This window comes from Papio anubis, chromosome 18 (genome assembly GCF_008728515.1).
Source record: "Papio anubis isolate 15944 chromosome 18, Panubis1.0, whole genome shotgun sequence".
Classification (NCBI taxonomy): Eukaryota; Metazoa; Chordata; class Mammalia; order Primates; family Cercopithecidae; genus Papio; species Papio anubis.
This window is the reverse complement of record NC_044993.1, coordinates 52,023,764-52,044,101: the sequence shown is the minus strand read 5'-3', so window position 1 is coordinate 52,044,101 and position 20,338 is coordinate 52,023,764. Positions and strand designations below refer to the sequence as shown.

The 20,338-nt window shown below is 48.2% G+C and overlaps 1 protein-coding gene across 3 annotated transcripts in view; it reads right to left on the bottom strand.

The window, feature by feature from the left end:
- EARS2 (glutamyl-tRNA synthetase 2, mitochondrial) overlaps positions 1–20,338 on the bottom strand; it is a 34,756-nt gene that overhangs the window by 8,634 nt on the left and 5,784 nt on the right. For all 3 annotated transcript variants that reach the window (XR_641334.4, XM_003916674.5, XM_021931825.2), the window contains exons 3-5: positions 12,903–13,092; positions 3,854–4,326; positions 1,641–1,749 (exon numbers count right to left, since the gene is read on the bottom strand). Coding sequence is in view for 2 of the 3 variants with exons in the window: in XM_003916674.5 (XP_003916723.1) it covers positions 1,641–1,749; positions 3,854–4,326; positions 12,903–13,092 (772 nt within the window). In the remaining variant the exon portion in view is untranslated. The remainder of the gene's footprint in view (positions 1–1,640; positions 1,750–3,853; positions 4,327–12,902; positions 13,093–20,338) is intronic.

Genomic DNA, 20,338 nt, shown 5'->3' with positions numbered 1-20,338 from the left:
TAGCTGGGACTACAGGCACCCACCACCACATCGGGCTCTCTTTTTTTTTTTTTTTTTTTTTAGTAGAAATGGGGTTTCACCATGTTGGCCAGGCTGATCTTAAACTCCTCACCTCAGGTGATCCACCTGCCTCGGCCTCCCAAAGTGCTGGGATTACAGGTGTGAGCCACCACACCCAGCCTACATCCACTCTTGAATGCCCCATTCAAAAGATGCCCACTGTTTACTGTGTGAACTTTGGCTAGTTTCTTAACCTCTCTATGTCCTGGGTTCCTCATATGTAAAACAGGGCAAAATCATGCAACTGACCTCATCATAAGTCTGATGGAAGAAGTAAATAAACAGCCCTAAAATATCTGCAACTGATGTTAATTATCTGGGCTCATGCAAGTAAATGCACTGAGGATACTGTGTCCCCAAACCAGTGCTCTAGGCAAAGTATCAGTAAGACCCTCACCCCAGGTGCACACCTGGCTGATGGTCTTAACCACTAATAACTTTTCTTAATGACAGAATCTCACTTTGTTGCCCAGGCTGGAGTGCAGTGGTGTGATCCTGTCTCACTGCAACCTCTGCCTCTCAGGTTCAAGTGATCCTCCTGCCTCAGCCTCCCAAGTAGCTGGAACTACAAGCATGTGCCATGTCCAGCTAATTTTTGTATTTTTAGTAGAGATAGGGTTTCACCATGTTGGCCAGGCTGGTCTCGAACTCCTGACCTCAGGTGATCTGCCAACCTTGGCCTCCCAAAGTGCTGGAATTAAAGGTGTGAGCCACCACGCCTGGACAACACTAGTACTCTTTGACTCAGACATGTTAACAATGATTTGAGTTGGAACGATATTTGGAGGTTTCCAAGTGAAGAGCTACTTGCAATATCAAATACATGAAATATAAAGTAGATGCCATGGGACAGTGCTCACTCACTGTGTTGGTTGGGTGAAAGGTTGATGGGGGGAGGTGAGTCTAAAATGAAGATACCCCTCTCCAGGCTTTGGTTCTTAACAGAGTCCACACAAGGGGTGGCTAGGAATACAACGCTAATGATAAATATATATGTACTGCCGGGCGCGGTGGCTCACGCCTGTAATCCCAGCACTTTGGGAGGCCAAGGCGGGTGGATCACCTGAGGTCAGGAGTTCGAGACCTGCCTGACTAACACGGTGAAACCCCATCCCTACTGAAAATACAAAAAAATCAGCCGGGTGTAGTGGTGGGCACCTATAATCCCAGCTACTTTGGAGGCTGAGGCAGGAGAATTGCTTGAATCCGGGAGGCAGAGGTTGCAGTGAGCTGAGATTGTGCCATTGCACTTCAGCCTGGGCAACAGAGTGAGAATCCGTCTTAAAAAAAAAAAAATATATATATATATATATATATATATATGTATATATGTATACCATTTACTGAGCACTATGTATGTGCCAGGGCTATACAACATACTTTCATAGAACAATCATATAAGATTGGTACTGTTATTAATCCCATTTTAGAGAAGAGGAAAGAGAGGCTCAAAAAGGTTAAGTGATTTAGCCGTGGTCACACAGAATTAGGTACCAGAGTCCATTATACCCTCTGCTGTAGGGACTGTCTTGAGCAAGAAAGCCCTTTCCCACCAGGGGATCTCCATGATCCCCACTTACCTATTGAATTCTGGGAGCTTCTCCAGGTCCAGCAGGGCTGAGTGACAGGTGACCCGGGTCAGGTTGAACTGCGTGATCAGTTCCGGCAGGGTCCTGCCCATTTGGTTCTCTGCAAAGAAGAGAGGCCCAGCCATTCAGCTTCCTCCCTCCCTTCCTCCTTCCACTTTATCTCTCTTTTTTTTAAGAGACAGGATCTTGCTCTGCTGCTCAGGCTGGAGTGCAATGGTACAATCATAGCTCACTGTAACCTCAAACTCTCAGGCTTAAGCGATCCTCCAGCCTGTCTTCCAAGTAGCTGGAACTACAGGCACATACTGCCACATCCGACTAATTTTTAAATTTTTCTGTAGGGTCAGGCATGGTGGCTCACACCTATAATACCAGCATTTTGGGAGGCAGAGGTGGGCAGATCATGAGGTCAGGAGTTCGACACTAGCCTGGCTAACATGGTGAAACCCATCTCTACTAAAAATACAAAAATTAGCCAGGCGTAGTGTCGCACACCTGTAATCCCAGCTACTCAAGAGGCTGAAGCAGGAAAATCACTTGAACCTGAGAGGCGGAAGTTGTAGTAAGCTAAGATTGTGCCATTGCACTCCAGCCTGGGCAACAGAGTAAGACTCCATCAAATAAATAAATAAATAAATAAATAAATTTTTCTGTAGAGACGGAGTTTCACTATATTGTCTGGGTTGGTCTCAAACTCCCAGGTTCAAATGATCCTCCTGCGTTGGCCTCCCAAAGTGCTCGGATTACAGGCATGAGCCACTGCGCCCGCCCTCCTTCTACTTTCAAACATAAGGGAGGCTGAGTAAGCAAGCCCTGGGCCCCCGATTCCACTTTGCCCAAAGGGATTTCACTTCTAGCTATTTATATATCTAGAGCCTGAATAGGTTTTCATTTTCAGAAAGGGTTCTGTCTTTAATGAAAAAAGGGTCTGAAAACAATCAGGCTAAACCCATTTCCATTACTCTCAAGACACGAGCTGCAGAACAGTACACTCACTGCCTGGCTGTACCAGAGAGTCTGAGTCAACTGGGTTTGGTTGGGGTCTGAGCATATTTTACAAGCTTCCTAGTTGATTCCAAAGCACAGTCAAGAGTTAAGAACCAGGCCGGGTGCAATGGCTCAAGCACCAAGGCGGGCAGATCACCTGAGGTCAGGAGTTCGAGAACAGCCTGGACAACATGGTGAAACCTCATCTCTACTAAAAATACAAAAATCAGCCAGGCGTGGTGGCAGGTGCCTGTAATCCCAGCTACTTGGGAGGCTGAGGCAGGACAATCGCTTGAACCCGGGGGGCGGAGGTTGCAGTGAGCCGAGATCGCACCATTGCACTCCAGCCTGGGGTACAAGAGCGAAACTCTGTTTCAAAAAAAAAAAAAAGTTAAGAACCATGGTGCTGGGAGCTGCTTCTTGTAAGTAGCAGCTCAGTCCCACACAGTCAGCAGGCACCATGATCAGGCATAGGCCTAAAGCGCTATATCCCTCACTAGGTGCGTGACTTTGGCAAGTTACTCAGCTTCTCTGAGCTTCACAATCCTCTTATGAACAGTGGAGACATGTATCTACCCCTTAACAGTATGTTGTATTAAATGAAGTGAGACCAGCAGGCAGACTATTCTGGACACATTTTCAGAAATCCTTCAGGTCATCCTATCTGATGCTTGCTTCTTCAAGGTTTAGGTCTAAGTCTTGGACCATGGATAAGTGCTCAGCTTGAAATAAACTAGATTCATCTGGCAGTAAAATGAAGAAGGAAAAAAAGAAAGTAGACCCATATTAGTTCTAGTCATACTGTTAGCATACATGCTTGTAATAGTAGCAATAATTGTCATAATCATAGGGTCTGTCATTTTTTGTGCTTATTGTGTGACAGGTGCTGGGCTCGGTACCTTACACTCCTAAGCTCAGTGAATCCTAACCCTATGAAGTAGACACTTATCCCCATTTTCCAGATATGCAACTGAGGCTCAGAGACTATAAGCCCCTTGAGGGCAGGGATCATGTCTATCGTGCTCACTATTGTAGCCCCAGCACTTAATGCGGTGTCTGGCAAAATAAACATCTGTTGAATAAAAGAATAAACTTGTGCAAGGTCACCCGGCTGGTAGATGGCAAAGCTGGGACCAAAGAGCAGGACTATCTGAGCCAAAGCCCTGCTCCTCCTGGCCACACTCTCTGCTGCTGGGACCGCTCAGGTGGACAGGTACCTGCAAAACCTGAGCCACAGTTGGTGATGATGTCCAACAAGGAATCGGGCAGGAAGCCTTCAGCAGCAAAGTGCTCCAGGAAAATGTCCCCTTGCCTCTTGGAGAGCTTGCTGCCATCCCTGTTGAGGAGCAGGGGCAGGTGGGCGAAGTGGGGTGGGTGCCAGCCCAGGGCCTGGTAGAGAAGCAGGTGCTTGGCAGTGGAGACGAGCCACTCGGAGCCTCGCAGCACGTGGCTGATGCCCATGTGGTGGTCGTCCACCACGCAGGCCAGGTGGTATGTGGGGAAGCCGTCGCTCTTCATGATGACTGGGTCTCCCTCCACGCTGGCCACATCATGCCTATTCCAGCCATACACCAGGTCCTCGAAGGCCGGCGCTGCCTGCTCCAGGCGGAAGCGGATCACAGGCTTGGGGTCCTTGGCCAGCTTCTGGGCCACCTGCTCCTGGCTCATGTTCCGGCACCTATTGTCATACCTGATGGGGAGCAGAGCAGCGTGAGTACTGCTGATGGACAGGATGATGGACAAGAGTCCTACCTTTGTCATAGCTGTGTGACCTTAAGCAAGTCAGTTACTGCTGCAAGCTGCTTCCTCAGTCTAGAATGGGGATAATAATACAGTTGTGTGGAAAACTGAGATAACATGGTGTAGCAGACACGAATGTCTGCCTATGTACCAGCCATTCCATGCTTCTTCCTTGCTAACAAGAAAATAGCAAAATGCTTAGTCTGAGGGGTTGAATCCTGATTGGTATAGCCAATCTTGCGATCCTATTGCCCCACGCCAGTGACCAGTCCAGGCAGGAATATAACCCCATCCTAGTCACTAGGATGCGAAGAAAAGCACGCCTTGGGGGTAACGAAGAATTAAGGTTCTGGGAAAGGTTTTTCTCTCCAAAGGACAAGGAGAGACAGCCACAGGAGGAAAATCCCTTCTTAAAATTTCCCACTACCCCACTTCTGTCCTCTTTGGATGTTGTCCTGTGAGGGGACCATGCTTAGACCTGCCGCAGCTACTTGCAATTGCGGGAGGGAAGGCAATGAAGGCAGAGAGAAGCCAAAATAGAGCCCTGGCATCCCTATGCTGCTAGTCTCATCCTGGAGCCACCCACCTCCAGCCTTGTGCAGAATCAAAAGACAAACGTCTATGATTGATGTCCTGGCCACTCAAAGTGTGGTCTGTGGGCCCCTAGCATCAGCCTCCTGGGAGTCAGTCAGAAATGCAGGCTCTCAGGCTCCACCCCAGACCTACCGAGTCAGAATCCGCACATTAACTAGGTCCCCAGGTGATTCATCTGTGAGTTAAAGTATCGTTTGTCCCTTCTAACAGGGTATTCCGCTAACTACCCAAAAGCGTTCTGAGACACAGACGGAATGCTTGTAAGGTTAGTCTTTGACACAGCTAAGTGTTCAATCAATCAATAAATGGTGCATGGGACTAGATACCGTTGCTCATGTCTGTAATCCCAGTGTTTTGGGAGGTCAAGGTACGAGGACAGCCTGACCTCTAGAGTTTAAGACCAGCCTGGGTAACATAGCAAAATCCTGTCTCTTATTTAAAAATTTAAAATACCAGCCTGGACAACATAGTGAGACTCTGTCTCTACAAAACAAAATGAAACAAAATCAGCCAGGCATGGTGGTGCATTCCTGTAGTACAAGATCCGTGGGAGACCAAGGTAGAAGAATCACTGGGGCTGGGCGCGGTGGCTCAAGCCTGTAATCCCAGCACTTTGGGAGGCCGAGACGGGAGGATCACGAGGTCAGGAGATCGAGACCATCCTGGCGAACATGATGAAACCCCGTCTCTACTAAAAAATACAAAAAAACTAGCTGGGCGAGGTGGCAGGCACCTATAGTCCCACCTACTCGGGAGGCTGAGGCAGGAGAATGGCGTAAACCCGGGAGGTGGAGCTTGCAGTGAGCTGAGATCCGGCCACTGCACTCCAGCCCGGGCGACAGAGCGAGACTCCGTCTCAAAAAAAAAAAAAAAAAAAAAAAAAAGGAAGGAAAAGCAAGTTGCTTCACAAAAACTTGTAATGGAACAAAAGACTGGCAAAACTTCGGGAGCTCTGTCATCTTCCAAACAGAGCAGCGGCAGCAGAAATAATGTTTCTTTTCTTTTTTAAATTTCATATAGAGATGGCGTTTCACCATGTTGCCCAGTCTGGTCTCGAACTCCTGGTCTCAAGTGATCCACCCTCCTCGGTCTCCCAAAGTGCTGCGATTAGATTACAGGCCACTGGGCATGTTTCAGATTGGGAAAATGAAGTACCTTAGTGTTTGGGATGTTAAAGGGGAAGTGCTAATTGATGATATTAGAGATTATTGGATGGATCTCAAAGGTTAAATAAAACCAAGAAGAAAAGGTATTTCTTTTTTTTTTTTTTTTGAGACGGAGTCTCGCTCTGTCACCCAGGCTGGAGTGCTGTGGCCCGATCTCAGCTCACTGCAAGCTCCGCCTCCTGGGTTCCCGCCATTCTCCTGCCTCAGCCTCCCGAGTAGCTGGGACTGCAGGCGCCCGCCACTTCGCCCGGCTAGTTTTTTGTATTTTTTAGTAGAGACGGGGTTTCACCGTGTTAGCCAGGATGGTCTCGATCTCCTGACCTCATGATCCTCCCGTCTCGGCCTCCCAAAGTGCTGGGATTACAGGCTTGAGCCACCGCACCCAGCCGAAAAGGTATTTCTTTAAATCCAGAGCAAAGGGGCCAGCTGAAGAAACATTCATTCACTCATTCATTCATTCATTCATTCATTTATTGAGACAGCAGACAAGGTTTCACTCCCTTTGATCAGGCTTGAATGCAGCGGTGCAATCATGGCTCACTGCAGTCTTGACTTCCTGGGTTCAGGTGATTCTCCCATCTCAGCCTCCTGAGCAGCTGGGACTACAGGTATGCATGACTATACCCAGCTAATTTTTTGTATTTTTAATAGAGACAGGGTTTATTTCTTTTCTTTTCTTTTTTCTTTCTTTTTTTTTTGAGTCAGGGTCTCACTCTGTCACCTAGGCTGGAGTACAGTAGTGTGATCACAGCTCACTGCAGCCTAGACCTTCCCAAGGGTAAAGTGATTCTCCCACCTCAGCCTCCCACGTAGCTGGGACTACAGGCATGCATCACCATGCCTGGCTAATTTTTGTATTTTTTGTAGTAGAAATGGGGGCTCACCATGTTGCAAAGGCTGAGTTTGAATTCCTGGGCTCAAGCAAGCCACCCGCTTTGGCCTCCCAAAGTGCTGGGATTACAGGCATGAGCCACCGTGCCTACCTGGAACAGATATTCTACATCGATACATTGATGATGCAGTAAGAAAACTATAAAGTCTGAGCCATATAAAACCTATACTGTCCTAGTTGGGTTTTTTTGAGTTTGTTTTTGAGATGGAGTCTCACTCTGTCACCCAGGCTGGAGTGCAGCGGCGTGATCTTGGCTCACTGTAGCCTCTGCCTCCCAGGCTCCCAAGTAGCTGGGATTACAGGTGCACCCCACCATGCCAGGCTAATTTCAGTAGAGATGGGGTTTCACCATGTTGGCCAGGCTGGTCTCGAACTCCTGACCTCAGGTGATCTGCCTACCTCAGCCTCGCTAAGTGCTAGAATTACAGGCATGAGCCACTGTGCCTGGCTTCTAGTTGTTTTAATCTGTCTTTTTACACTGACTTTTGTTTTCTAAATGCTGTTCTCCAAGCTGTCGTGTTTGGATTACAGAACAACTTGTAAGATGAATACTTGTTTTAAATGTGCATTATTAAATATGTTCTGTCCAAGTGCAGTGCCTCACTCCTGTAATCCCAGCATTTTGGGAGGACAAGGGGCAGGAGAACTGCTTGAGCCCAGGAGTTCAAAACCAGCCTGGGTAACGAGACCTTGTCTCTACTAGAAATTAAAAAAAAAAAAAAAAAAAAGAATTAGCCGGGCATGGTGGGTACATGTGTGGTTCCACCTACTTGGGAGGCTGAAGCAGGAGGATCGCTTGAGCCCAGGAAGTCAAGGCTGTGGTGAGTCATGATTGCATCGCTCCAGTCTGGGTGACAGAGCAAGACCCTGTCTGAAAACAAAAGTTTTCAGGGACGCTAACTGTCAACTTTATTAAGGAGGATTGCTTTGTACCTACCACCTAGTGTAAAATAAAATCAAGTAATACAATCTCAACAGTTGTGGCCCCCTTTTTTTTTTTTGAGACAGGGTCTCATTCTGTCTCCCAGGCTAGAGTGCCGTGGCACAATCTCAGCTCATGGCAACCTCCAACTCCCTGGTTCAGGAGATTCTCCTGCCTCAGTCTCCTAAGTAGCTGAGATTACAGGCACACATCACCATACCTAGCTAATTTTTGTACTTTAATATAGATGGGGTTTCACCATGTTGCCCAGGCTGGAGTTGTGATCTTTTTTTGATCCTAAGAGCTGGTACTGTTTAAGGCCCAAAGTAATAGTTTTTACAGATCTTTTAGTTTCAACTAAGCTTTTACGATAAAAAGGATTTGTATTGCACTGAGTTTTCACAAACTTTTGGTTTGTGAAATCCATACTGGATCTGTTCTTTTCCAACCAAATGTCTAGGCTTATTTGACTTTTCCACCCCAATGACATTTCACTCTCTTTATTAAACATTAGCAGATATACTTTGATAACCAACACAGCTTGTATGAACACTGAGCAAGTGTCCATCATTATTACCTTACTGTTTAGTCTGCAAAAAATAACGACTTAGATGAGCTGTCTGATTTGCTTTCACTTATTAAACACGTTCACCATGAGATGATGTGTATAACATCAGATACCATTAAACGAGACTAGGATTTAATACAAATCCTGAAAGTTTAAAATAAATAAATAAATAAATAAATAAATAAATAAATAAATGGCTGCATGGATTCCACAACAGGGAATGACCATAACTTAAAAAAAAATAATAATATTCTGTTGGCCAGGCATGGTGGCTCATGCCTATAATCCCAGCACTTTGGGAAGCTGAGGTGGGAAAATCGCTTAAGTTTCATACCAGCCTGGGCAAAATAGGGCAATTCCATCTCTACAAAAATTTAAAAACTAGCTGTGTGCCAGCCAGGCATGATGGCTCACACCTATAATCCCAGCACTTTGGGAGGCTGAGGTGGGTGGATCTCCTGTACTCAGGAGTTTGAGACCAGCCTAGGCAACATGGAGAAACCCTGCCTCTACCAAAAATACAAAAAAAAAAAATTGCTGGGCATGGCAGCATACACCTGTGGTTCCAGCTGTTTGGGAGGCTGAGATGGGAGGACTGCTTGAGCCCAGGAGGCAGAGGTTGCCTTGAGCCGAGATCACATCGCTGCACTCCAATCTGAGGGACAGAGTGAGACCCCATCTCAAAACAAAACTAAAAAAACCAAAACACTAGCTCTGAGTGGTGGTACGTGGCTGTGGTCACAGCTACTTGGGAGGCTGAGGTTGTAGGATTGCTTGAACCCAGGAGATTCAAGGCTGCAATGAGCTGTGATCATGCTGCTGTACTCCAGCCTGGGTCACAGAATGAGATGGGGAAAAAAAAATCTTCTGTCAATAAAGATTGTTTATAACAAAAAGGCAATGTCACTGTAAATGTCATGACCTTGGCCAAATAGCTGAGCCCTTGACCAAATAGTTCACTGGCACTGCAATGTAAATGTGATGATGCTATTGTGGATGGGAGTATAAACAAGTAAAGGGCCAGCCACTTGGCGATATCCATCAAAGCTACAACTCGACCCAGGAATTCCACCTCTAGGACGGTATTCAGCAAACACACTGCACAAGTGCAAAATGACATATGTCAACATTAGTAATCACAGCTCTCTTCTTTTATAACCAAATATTAGAAATAACATAAAGGTTTGGGCCGGATGCGGTGGCTCACTCCTGTAATCCTAGCACTCTGGGAGGCTGAGGCAGGTAGATTGCCTGAGCTCAAGAGTTAGAGACCAGCCTGGGCAACACGGTGAAACCCTGTCTCTACTAAATACAAAAGAAAATTAAATTAGCCAAGTGTGGCAGTGTGCACCTCTAGTCCCAGCTCCTCGGGAGGCTGAGACAGGAGAATTGCTTAAATCCAGGAGGTGGAGGTTGCAGTGAGCCAAGATCACACCACTGCACTCCAGCCTGGGCAACAGAGCAAGAATCCTTCTCCAAAAAAAAAAAAAATAATAACATAAAGATTTGTTAAGGCCGGGCGTAGTAGCTCATGCCTGTAATCCCAGCACTTTGGGAGGCCACTTGAAGATCACTTGGGCAGATCACCAGAGGTCAGGAGTTTGAGACCAGCCTGACCAACATGGTAAAACCTCGTCTCTACTAAAAAAATACAAACATTAGCCGGGTGTAGTGGCGAGCGCCTGTAATCCCAGCTACTCGGGAAGCTGAGGCCAGAGAATCACTTGAACCCGGGAGACGGAGATTGCAGTGAGCCAAGATCGCGCCATTGCACTCCAGCCTGGGGAATAGAGCAAGGGAAAGGGAAAGGAAGAGGGGGAGGGAGGGGGGGAGGGGAAGGGGGAGGGGAAAGGAATGAAATGAAATAAATTAAAAATAAAGGTTAAGATGAAACTGATTAAGTAAATGAAGTTATATCCATAAACAGAATATTATGCATTATTATGGACTGATATCTGATCCTCAAGATAGTAAGTGGACATGGTAAATTGCCCCACATAGCATGTACATAGTACATTGTGTGCTACCATGTGAATAAGGAAAAAGAGAAAATATACGCCCTTATTGGTATATGTACTGAATGTCTCTGGAGGAGACATAAAAAAACTTTAACATTGGTTGTCTCTGCAGAACTGAGTGGCTGCAGTCAAGACTGGAAGAGAGTTCTTTCAATAGATGTCTTTATGGACCTTTTTTTTTTTTTGAGATAGCTTCCCTCTGTCACCCAGGCTGCAGTACAATGGCACAATCTCAGCTCACTGCAACCTCCACCTTCTGGGTTCATGTGATTCTAGTACCTCAACCTCCAAGGTAGCTAGGATTACAGGCATGCACCATGAAGCTCAGCTAATTTTTTTCTGAGACGGAGTCTCGCTCTGTCACCTAGGCTGGAGTGCAATGGCACGATCTCGGCTCACTGCAACCTTCACTCTCCAGGTTCAAGCTATTCTCCTGCCTCAGCCTCCCAAGTAGCTGGGATTACAGGCACCCGCCATCATGCCCAGCTAATTTTTGTATTTTTGTAGAGATGGGGTTTCACCATATTGGCCAGGCTGGTCTTGAACTCCTGACCTCAGGTGATCTGCCCACCTCAGCCTCCCAATGTACTGGGATTACAGGCGTGAGCTATCACTCCAGGCCTAATTTTTGTATTTTTAGTAGAGATGGGGTTTCACCACGTTGGCCAGGCTGGTCTCGAACTCCTGACCTCAAATGATCTGCCTGCCTCCGCCTCCCAAAGTGCTGGGATTACAGGCGTGAGCCACCACACCCGGCCCTTTGTGGACCTTTTGTTTTTCTTTTATTTTTTTTGTGGGGACAGAGTCTTGCTCTGTCGCCCAGGCTGGAGTGCAGTGGTGCAATCTCAGCTCACTGCAACCTCCACCTGGGTTCAAATGATTCTCCTGCCTCAGCCTCTTGAGCAGCTGGGACTACAGGCATACCACCATGCCCAGCTAATTTTTGTATTTTTAGTAGAGACGGGGTTTCATTACATTGGCCAGGCTGATCCTGAACTCCTGACCTCATGATCCACCCACCTCAGCCTCCCAAAGTGCTGGGATTACAGGCGTGAGCCACCATGTCCGCCCTGTGGACCTTTTAAATATAGAACATTTTGCCCATTCAAAATAACAAGTAATTAAAATTACTTTACACATTACTTTCTGAGACCCAATGTGTCAGGCAGCTTCTAACATGGCCCCCAGTCATTCTCGCCTTCTGGTGTTTCTGTCCTTGTGTAGTCCCCTCCCCTTGTGTGTGGGCTGGGCCTAGTGACTTCTGTCTAATGAACAAAAATAATGCCAAGTATGTCTAATCTGAAATGCTACAATGGTCCAGGTGCAGTGGTTCATGCCTGCAATCCCAGCACTTTGGGAGGCTGAGGTGGGAAGACTGCTTGAGTTCAGGAGTTTGAGAACAGCCTGGGCAACATGACAAAATCCCATCTCTATTAAAAACACAAAAATGAGCCAGTTGTGGTGGCATGCGACTGTAGTCCCAGCTACACAGGAGGCTGAGGCAGAATTGCTTGAAGCTGGGAGGCAGAGGTTGCAGTAAGCCAAGATGGCACCACTGCACTCCAGCCTGGGCAACAGAGTGAGACTCTGTCTCAAAAAAAAAAAAAAAAAAAAGGCCACAACTGATCCAAAATCTGAAACCTTTTGAGTGCTGACATGATGCCATAAGTAGAAAATTGACCACCCAAACACATGTGACAGGCTACACTCAAAATAGTCAAAACTTTGTTTCATGCACAAAATTATTTAAAATATTGCCCAAAATCACCTTCAGCCTGTGTATAAGGCATACATGCAACATAAAAGAATCTCATGTTTAGACTTGGGTCCCATCCCCAAGGTATCTCATATCTATGCAGATATCTCAATATGCAAAAAATCCAAAATCCAAAACACTTCTGGTCCCAGGCATTCCAGATAAGGAATACACAGCCTCTAAAAGTGGTGAGCTTTTACTACAACTAGGTGGACTCCAGCTTGTACCTGCTCACTCTCTCCTTGGCTGGCTTTGAGGAATGCTGGCTGCCATGCTGTGAGCTGCCCTATGGAGAGGCCCACATGGCAAAGAACTGATGTCTCCAGGCAACAGCTAGCGAGGACCTGAGGCTGGCCAATAGCCTTGTGAGAGGAGACGGAAGTAGATCCTCCTCAAGCTAAGCCTTAAGAGAACCCCAGGACTGGCTAGGACCTATAGTTGCCTGTGGCTTTGAGAATCCCTGAGCCAAAGGAACTGGTGAGGCCACACTCAGATGCCTGACCCAAAGAAACTGAGAGATAATACACATTTAAGGAAATTTCTTATGCAGCACCAGGTAACAAACACACCCAATGTCGGTGAGGCATATGCAACAAGTTGGGGTTCTTACCGGGGCATCTGGTGGTTCCGCAAGGCCTCCTTCTTCAGGAGCTCCAGTCGCTGGGGTGAGCAGAAACAGGGATAAGCAGCTCCGGTCTTCAGCAGCGCCTCTGTGGCCTGGGCGTACAGTTCCAATCGCTGAGATTGCTGATAGGGCCCAGCAGGACCACCCCGGCGGGGGCTCTCATCAGGGGGGATGCCTGGAACACAGGCCATAATGACAGCTAAGGTGCACACAGCACTTGTTCCCAGGCATTGCTCTAAGTGCTTTATGCATATATTAAAGCTTTAATCCTTATAACAATCCATAAGGTTGGCATGAGTACAATGTCCCCCCCGACTTTTCTTTTTTTTTTTTTTTTGAGACGGAGTCTCGCTCTGCCGCCCAGGCTGGAGTGCAGTGGCCGGATCTCAGCTCACTGCAAGCTCCGCCTCCCGGGTTCACGCCATTCTCCGGCCTCAGCCTCCCGTGTAGCTGGGACTACAGGCGCCCGCCACCTCGCCCGGCTAGTTTTTTGTATTTCTTAGTAGAGACGGGGTTTCACCGTGTTAGCCAGGATGGTCTCGATCTCCTGACCTTGTGATCCGCCCGTCTCGGCCTCCCAAAGTGCTGGGATTACAGGCTTGAGCCACCGCTCCCGGCCCGACTTTTCTATTTGAGGCAGAGTTTCACTCTTGTTGCTCAGGCTAGAGTGCAGTGGTGTGATCTCAGCTCACGGCAACCTCTGCCTCCTGGGTTCAAGCAATTCTCCTACCTCAGCCTCCTGAGTAGCTGGGATTACAGGCATGTGCCACCATGCCTGGCTAATTTTTGTATTTTTAATAGAGATGGAGTTTCTCCATGTTGGTCAGGCTGGTCTTGAACTCCCGACCTCAGGTGATCCGCCCACCTCGGCCTCCCAAAGTGCTGGGATTACAGGTGAGCCACCGCTCCCAGCCCTACCCCCCCGCCGACTCCCTTCTTTTTGAGGCAGAGTCTCGCTCTGTTGCCCAGACTGGAGTGCAGTGGTGCAATCTTGGCTCACATGAACCTCCACCTCCCAAGTTCAAGCAAATCTCCTGCCTTAGCCACCAGAATAGCTGGGATTACAAGCATGTACCACCTCACCCAGCTAATTTTTGTATTTTTAGCAGAGACAGGGTTTCACCACATTGGCCAGGCTGGTCTTGAACTCCCGACCTCAGGTGATCCACCCACCTCAGCCTCTCAAAGTGCTTGGATTATAGGTGTGAGCCACTGCACCCGGCCCAATGTCCCTTTTGGAGATGAAAAGTTAAAACACAGAGGTAAAGCACTGAAAGTTGCATGGGCTCGTGGACTAAGGAGCAAACAGAGGTGTAGGGCTCCGAAGTCCACACCCCCAATTGTATGTCCTCTCAATCCATTGCTTCCCTGGAGAGGGAGAAACAAGCCCAGGCCTGGGAACAGCTGACTTAGGAGAAAAAAATTGTGGTTCAGAGAACAGCCCATCAGGCCCTGGTTGGACTCCTGGTTCTCCAACTTAGTAGTTGTCACAAGGGATCCCAAGGTGCTACCAATGTGTGAGTACCAGGGTGCTGAGTGCCATAAAAGACACTTTTGGCTGGGCGCGGTGGTTCACGCCTGTAATCCCATCACTTCGGGAGGCGGATCACGAGGTCAGGAGATCGAGACCATCCTGCCTAACACGGTGAAACCCCGTCTCTACTAAAAATACAAAAAATTAGCCAGGCGTGGTGGTGCGCATCTGTAGTCCCAGCTACTTGGGAGGCTGAGGCAGGAGAATGGCGTGAAGCCGGGAGGCGGAGCTTGCAGTGAGCCGAGATCGCGCCACTGCACTCCAGCCTGGGTGACAGAGCAAGACTCTGTCTCAGAAAAAAAAAAAAAAAGACACTTTTCCCTGAAGCCTCAAACCCACCCTAGCAGGTAGGTGCAGTTATTTCCCCATTCTGTAAGGAGGACACTGAGGCACAGAGGTGCTTTGTCACCTGGCCAAGTAGAAGGGGCACGATCAGCTTCAAACCCAGACTAATGGGCACCGGAGCCAACACTCAACCACTCATCACACTGCTGTTTGTGGTACTTAGCCTTTCTTTTTCTAAGAGACGGGGTCGCACTCTATCACACAGCTGAAGTGCAGTGCTGTGATCATAGCACACTGCAGACTTGAACTTCCAGGCTCAAGCCACCCCACCGCCTCAGCCCCCCGAGTAGCTAGGACTACGGGTGCACATTACCACATCTGGCTAATTTTTTAGTAGAAAGCGAGTCTTGCTGTGTCACTCAGGCTAGGGTGCAGTAGTGCAATCATAGCTCACTACAGTATCCAATTTCTAGGCTCGAGTGATCCTTCCACCTCAGCCTCTCAAGTAGCTGGGATTATAGGCATATGCCACCATGCCCAGCTAGACTTAGTCTTTCTAAGCCTCAGTTTCCTGTTTTGAAAAGTGGAGCTAGCAGCCTCCTGTGCAGAGGGAACTGTGAGAATAAATGTGTCAGAGCTTACAAGTGCTTAGCCCAGTGGTGTATATTTAGGACAGTTTCAATATATGCTATAGACTAAATATGATCTACTGTAAGCCAAACTCCCAATCCAAAGTCCAATTCCCTCTGGTTACGTAGGATAAATTTCATTATGAATGCTTTCAGGAGAGGGCACAGGGACACGAGAACTGGAAGATGGTGTTTCTGCCCTCAAAGAGCTTTCAAATGAATTGGGAAAATAAGGACATTGTTCACCCTGCTACCCTCAATGCTAACACAAACTGAGCTGAGTGTGCCTGGGTTCAAATGTACCAGACAGCTCAGACACCTTGGGAAAGTCATCTTTCTGGGCTCTGGGTACTCATTTGTCAAAGAAGGAAATAAGTAGTAACTTTCTCATGAGGATCATCATGAGACTAGAATACGACGATGTAAGTAAAGTACTCATCATGTGGCCTGTGCTCAGTGCTCTCTATGCTTTGGTATTTATTTATTTATTTGAGACAGGGTCTCACTCTGTTGCCCAGGCTGGAGTGCAGTGGCATGATCTCAGCTCACTGAAGCCTCAACCTTTCAGGCTCACGCAATCCTCCCACCTCAGCCTCCCAAGTAGCTGAGACTACAGGTACATGCCACCAGGCCTGGCTAACTTTTTTTAAGTTTTCTACAGAGACAAGGTCTGCCTATGTTGTCCAGGCTGGTCTCAAACTCCTGGGCTCAAGTGATCCTCCTGCCTCAGCGTCCCAGTGCTGGAATTACAGGCATAAGCCACGGCACCCAGCCAGCTGTGATTATCATGTTACTTGGCTCCCTCTCACAGGACCTCCATTTCTTCATTTGTCAGAAAGGAGGGCTGAATCGAGTAAATTTGGGGGGGGTCCCTTCTTGATCTAATGCTAAACAAGTCTCTTTAATGTGGTATCTTGGAATGCCCCAGGGTTTAAGAGGGACTCCCCTAGGAGAATGGAAAACCTGTTAATTTAAAAACTGGCAAGTAAATGTTCATAGAGTTTTATTCGACAGCCAAAAACCAGAGGTAACCAAAATGTTCATCCACTAGTGATGAATAAACAAAACGTAGTATATCCATACAATGAATATTATTTGGCTATAAAAAGAAACGAAGCACTGACAGACCACAGATGAGCTTATGGTAAGTGAAGGAAGCCAGTCACAGAAGGACAAATGTTGTATGATCTCATTCATATGAAACGTCCAGAAGAGGCAAATCCATGAAGGCAGAAAGAGATTGGTAGTTGCCAGGCGGTAGGAGAGGGTAGAATGGAGAGCGACTGCTAATAAGGAAGAGTTTCTTTTAGGGGTGATGGAAACGTTCTGGAATTAGTGGTGATGGTCGCACAACACAGTGAATACATTGAAAACCACTGAACTGTACACTTTGATATGATAAATTTCATATTATGGGAATTATATGTCATTTTTTTTTCTTCCCCCACAACAGAGTCTAGCTCTGTCACCCAGGCTGGAGTGCAGTGGCACAATCTCGGCTCACTGCAACCTCCAACACCCGGTTCAAGCAATTCTCCTGCCTCAGCCTCCCGAGTAGCTGGGATTACAAGCATGCGCCACCAACCACGCCCAACTAGTTTTTGTATTTTTACTAGAGACGGGTTTCACCATGTTGGCCAGGCTGGTCTCGAACTCCTGACCTTGTGATCCACCTGCTCTGGCCTCCCAAAGTGCTGGGAGAGCCACCCCAGGTGAGAGCCAGGCGAGAGCCACTGTGCCTGGCTTATATGTCAATTTTTTTCTTTCTTTTTTGAGACAGAGTCTCGCTCTGTCGCCCAGGCTGGAGAGCAGTGGCCAGATCTCAGCTCACTGCAAGCTCCGCCTCCTGGGTTTATGCCATTCTCCTGCCTCAGCCTCCCTAGTAGCTGGGACTACAGGTACCTGCCACCTTGCCCAGCTAGTTTTTTGTACTTTAGTAGAGACGGGGTTTCACCGTGTTCGCCAGGATGGTCTCGATCTCCTGACCTCATGATCTGCCCATCTCGGCCTCCTAAAGTGCTGAGATTACAGGCTTGGTATGTCAATTTTTTAAAAAGGCCGGGCATGCTGGGTCATACCTGTAATCCCAGGACTTTGGGAGGCCGAGGTAGGTGGCTCATTTGAACCCAGGAGTTCGAAACCACCATCTAGACGGTGAAACACCGCCTCTAAAAAAATAATGATAATAGCCGGGCGTGGTGGCTCACACCTGTAATCCCAGCACTTTGGGAGGCTGAGGCAGGCGGACTGCGAGGTCAGGAGATCGAGACCGTCCGGACCAACATGGTGAAACCCCGTCTCTACGAAAAATACAACAACAAAATTAGCCGGGTGTGGTGGTGGGCGCCTGTAGTCCCAGCTACTCAGGAGGCTGAGGCAGGAGAATGGCGTGAACCCGGGAGGTGGAGCTTGCAATGAGCCGAGATGGCGCCATCTCAATCAATCAATCAATAAAATGAAAAACATAAGAAAAGAAAGAATTACTCCCAAAGCAAGGTGCTCTAGAAGTCAGCCACCACAGGGTGCCTGAATACCTGTCCTCTGCCTCGACAAAATACCAGGGTGGGGGACAAGGTCTGGGTTGCAAGCCTCATTCTCACAATGATGCTGCCACAGGAGTTCCAGGAGGGTGGGGCCCGGCACCATCAGTGCTGTTCATCACTGCATCCCTCATGCCTGGCATGGTACCTGATAAGTAGCAGATCCTCCGTGAAAGTGAAGCCTTCATCTCGGTCTGTGAAGCACCAGGTAATTTGGCTCCTGGAAAGCCTTCTTTTTTTTTTTTTTTTGAGACAGCATCTCACTCTGTCACTTCAGGCTGGAGTGTAATGGCATGACTGACAGGAGACAGACGAATTCCTATGCAGTCACGGACAATCCCTGGTGAAATCTGACCTCTAAGCCAAAGACAGCCCAAAGCCTGAAAACCAAACTGTCAGTTCAGGATAGAGTCCATGACTGGAGTGAGAACTTCTTTCTCTGTCTCACCCACTCTCTCTTGATTCGTTCCTTCTGGATGATATGTCTTAACCAACTGAATGGTCCTTTTTCCAAGACCACTCATGGACCAATCGGCAGGCACTCCCCCACTCTAAGCCCATAAAAACACCAGACTCAGCCTCACAGATGGCTACCACTTTCAGGGCCCACTCTCGCAGCGGAGAGTTTCCCTTCTGTCACTCAGTAAAATTCTTCTCTGCCGTACTCACTCTACAGTACCTGCACACCTCTTCCTCTTGGTTGCAGGACAAGAACCCAAAACTCGCCAAGCTGCGGGTGATGGGAATAAAAGAGCTGTAACACACTTCCACTCACTGGACTAGGGAGAAAGAGAGCTGTAACACGCTCCAGCTCACCGGACTATGGGAGAGAGCTGTAACATGCTCCTGCTCAAAGGACTGCGGGAGAAAGAGAGCTGTAACATGCTCCTGCTCACCAAGCTAAAGGAGTGAAGAGCTGAGACAGTGCTGGGGGCTCGGACCTGGGGGCTCGGACCTCAGGATTCCCCAAACAAGAGCCGTAACACCTCTTGGAGCTCCACAACTGCTGGCATCTCCCAAGTTTTTGGGTGCCACCATGTTCCCCTCATCTAGATGCCGGCACCCAACAAAGAAGCCACCCAGTGGCACATCTAGTCCAGCCATGGGCCGAGCGTGGGGCCACAGCAGGTGTGGGATCCAAGCGGGCATGAGCCAAGTGCGGCCTGCTGGGCCAAGTGGGCCCAGAAGGCCCAAGCGAGGCCCGACAGAGGTGACGGCAGCTGCAGAGATTTCTGGCTGGCAAAGTGGCACTGAAGGAATCCTGTAACATGATCACAGCTTACAACCTCAACTTCCCCAGGCTCAGGTGATGCTCCCACCTCAGCCTCCCAAGTAGCTGGGACTATAGGAGTACACCACTACCTCCGGATAATTTTTTATAGAGACTAGGTCTCACTACGTGGCCCAGGTTGGTCTTGGACTCCTGAGTCCAAGTGATCCTCTCTCCTTGGCCTCCCAAAGTGCTGGGATTCCAGGCAGGAACCCCTGTGCCTGGCCTGGCAAGCCTTCTATCCTCACATCCCTGGTCATTCTGCTCACTATGGTTAGACCAAGCTGGTCTTTTTGATGCTCCTCAAATACATCCAGAACTTTCTTTCCATGGGGCCTCTGCATTGGCTATTCTTTTTGCTTTGAACATCTTCCCCCAGGTCACCACGGGGCTGGCTCCTCACTTCATGCAGGTCTCTGCTCCAGCGTCACCTCCTAAGAGGAGACCACCCTATCTACAAGGGCATCCCTCGCCCCAGTTTCTAAGCCTGTTACTCTTTTCTCCATACTGGTTATTATCATTTAATATCCTATGAAGAATGAATTAGGAGCCAGGAGTGATGGTTCATGACCGTGATGCCAGCACTTTGGGAGGCCGAGGCAGAATTACTTGAGGTCAGGGGTTCAACAGCAGCCTGGGTAACATAGCGAGACCCGATCTCTACAAAAACATAAATTAATAAAATTAGCCGGGCGTGGTGGCACACAGCTATAGTTCCAGCTACCCAGGAGGCTAAGGTGAGAGGATCCCTTGAGCTCAGGAATTTGAGATTACAGTGAGCTGTGTTTGAACCACCACACTCTAGCCTGGGCAACAGAGTAAGACTTTGTTTGTTTAAAAAATTTTAAAAAAGAGAAATAACTAACCCACTTACCTGTCTTTCCCCTTGTCACTGAGCACAGGGTTTTTTTTTACGGAGTCTCGCTCTGTTGCCTAGGCTGGAGTGCAGTGGCGTGATCTAGGCTCACTGCAAGCTCTGCCTCCCAGGTTTATGCCATTCTCCTGCTTCAGCCTCCCGAGTAGCTGGGACTACAGGTGCCTGCCACCACGCCTGGCTAGTTTTTTGTATTTTTAGTAGAGATGGCATTTCAGCATGTTAGCCAGGATGGTCTCAATCTCCTGACCTTGTGATCCGCCTGCTTTGGCCTCCCAAAGTGCTGAGA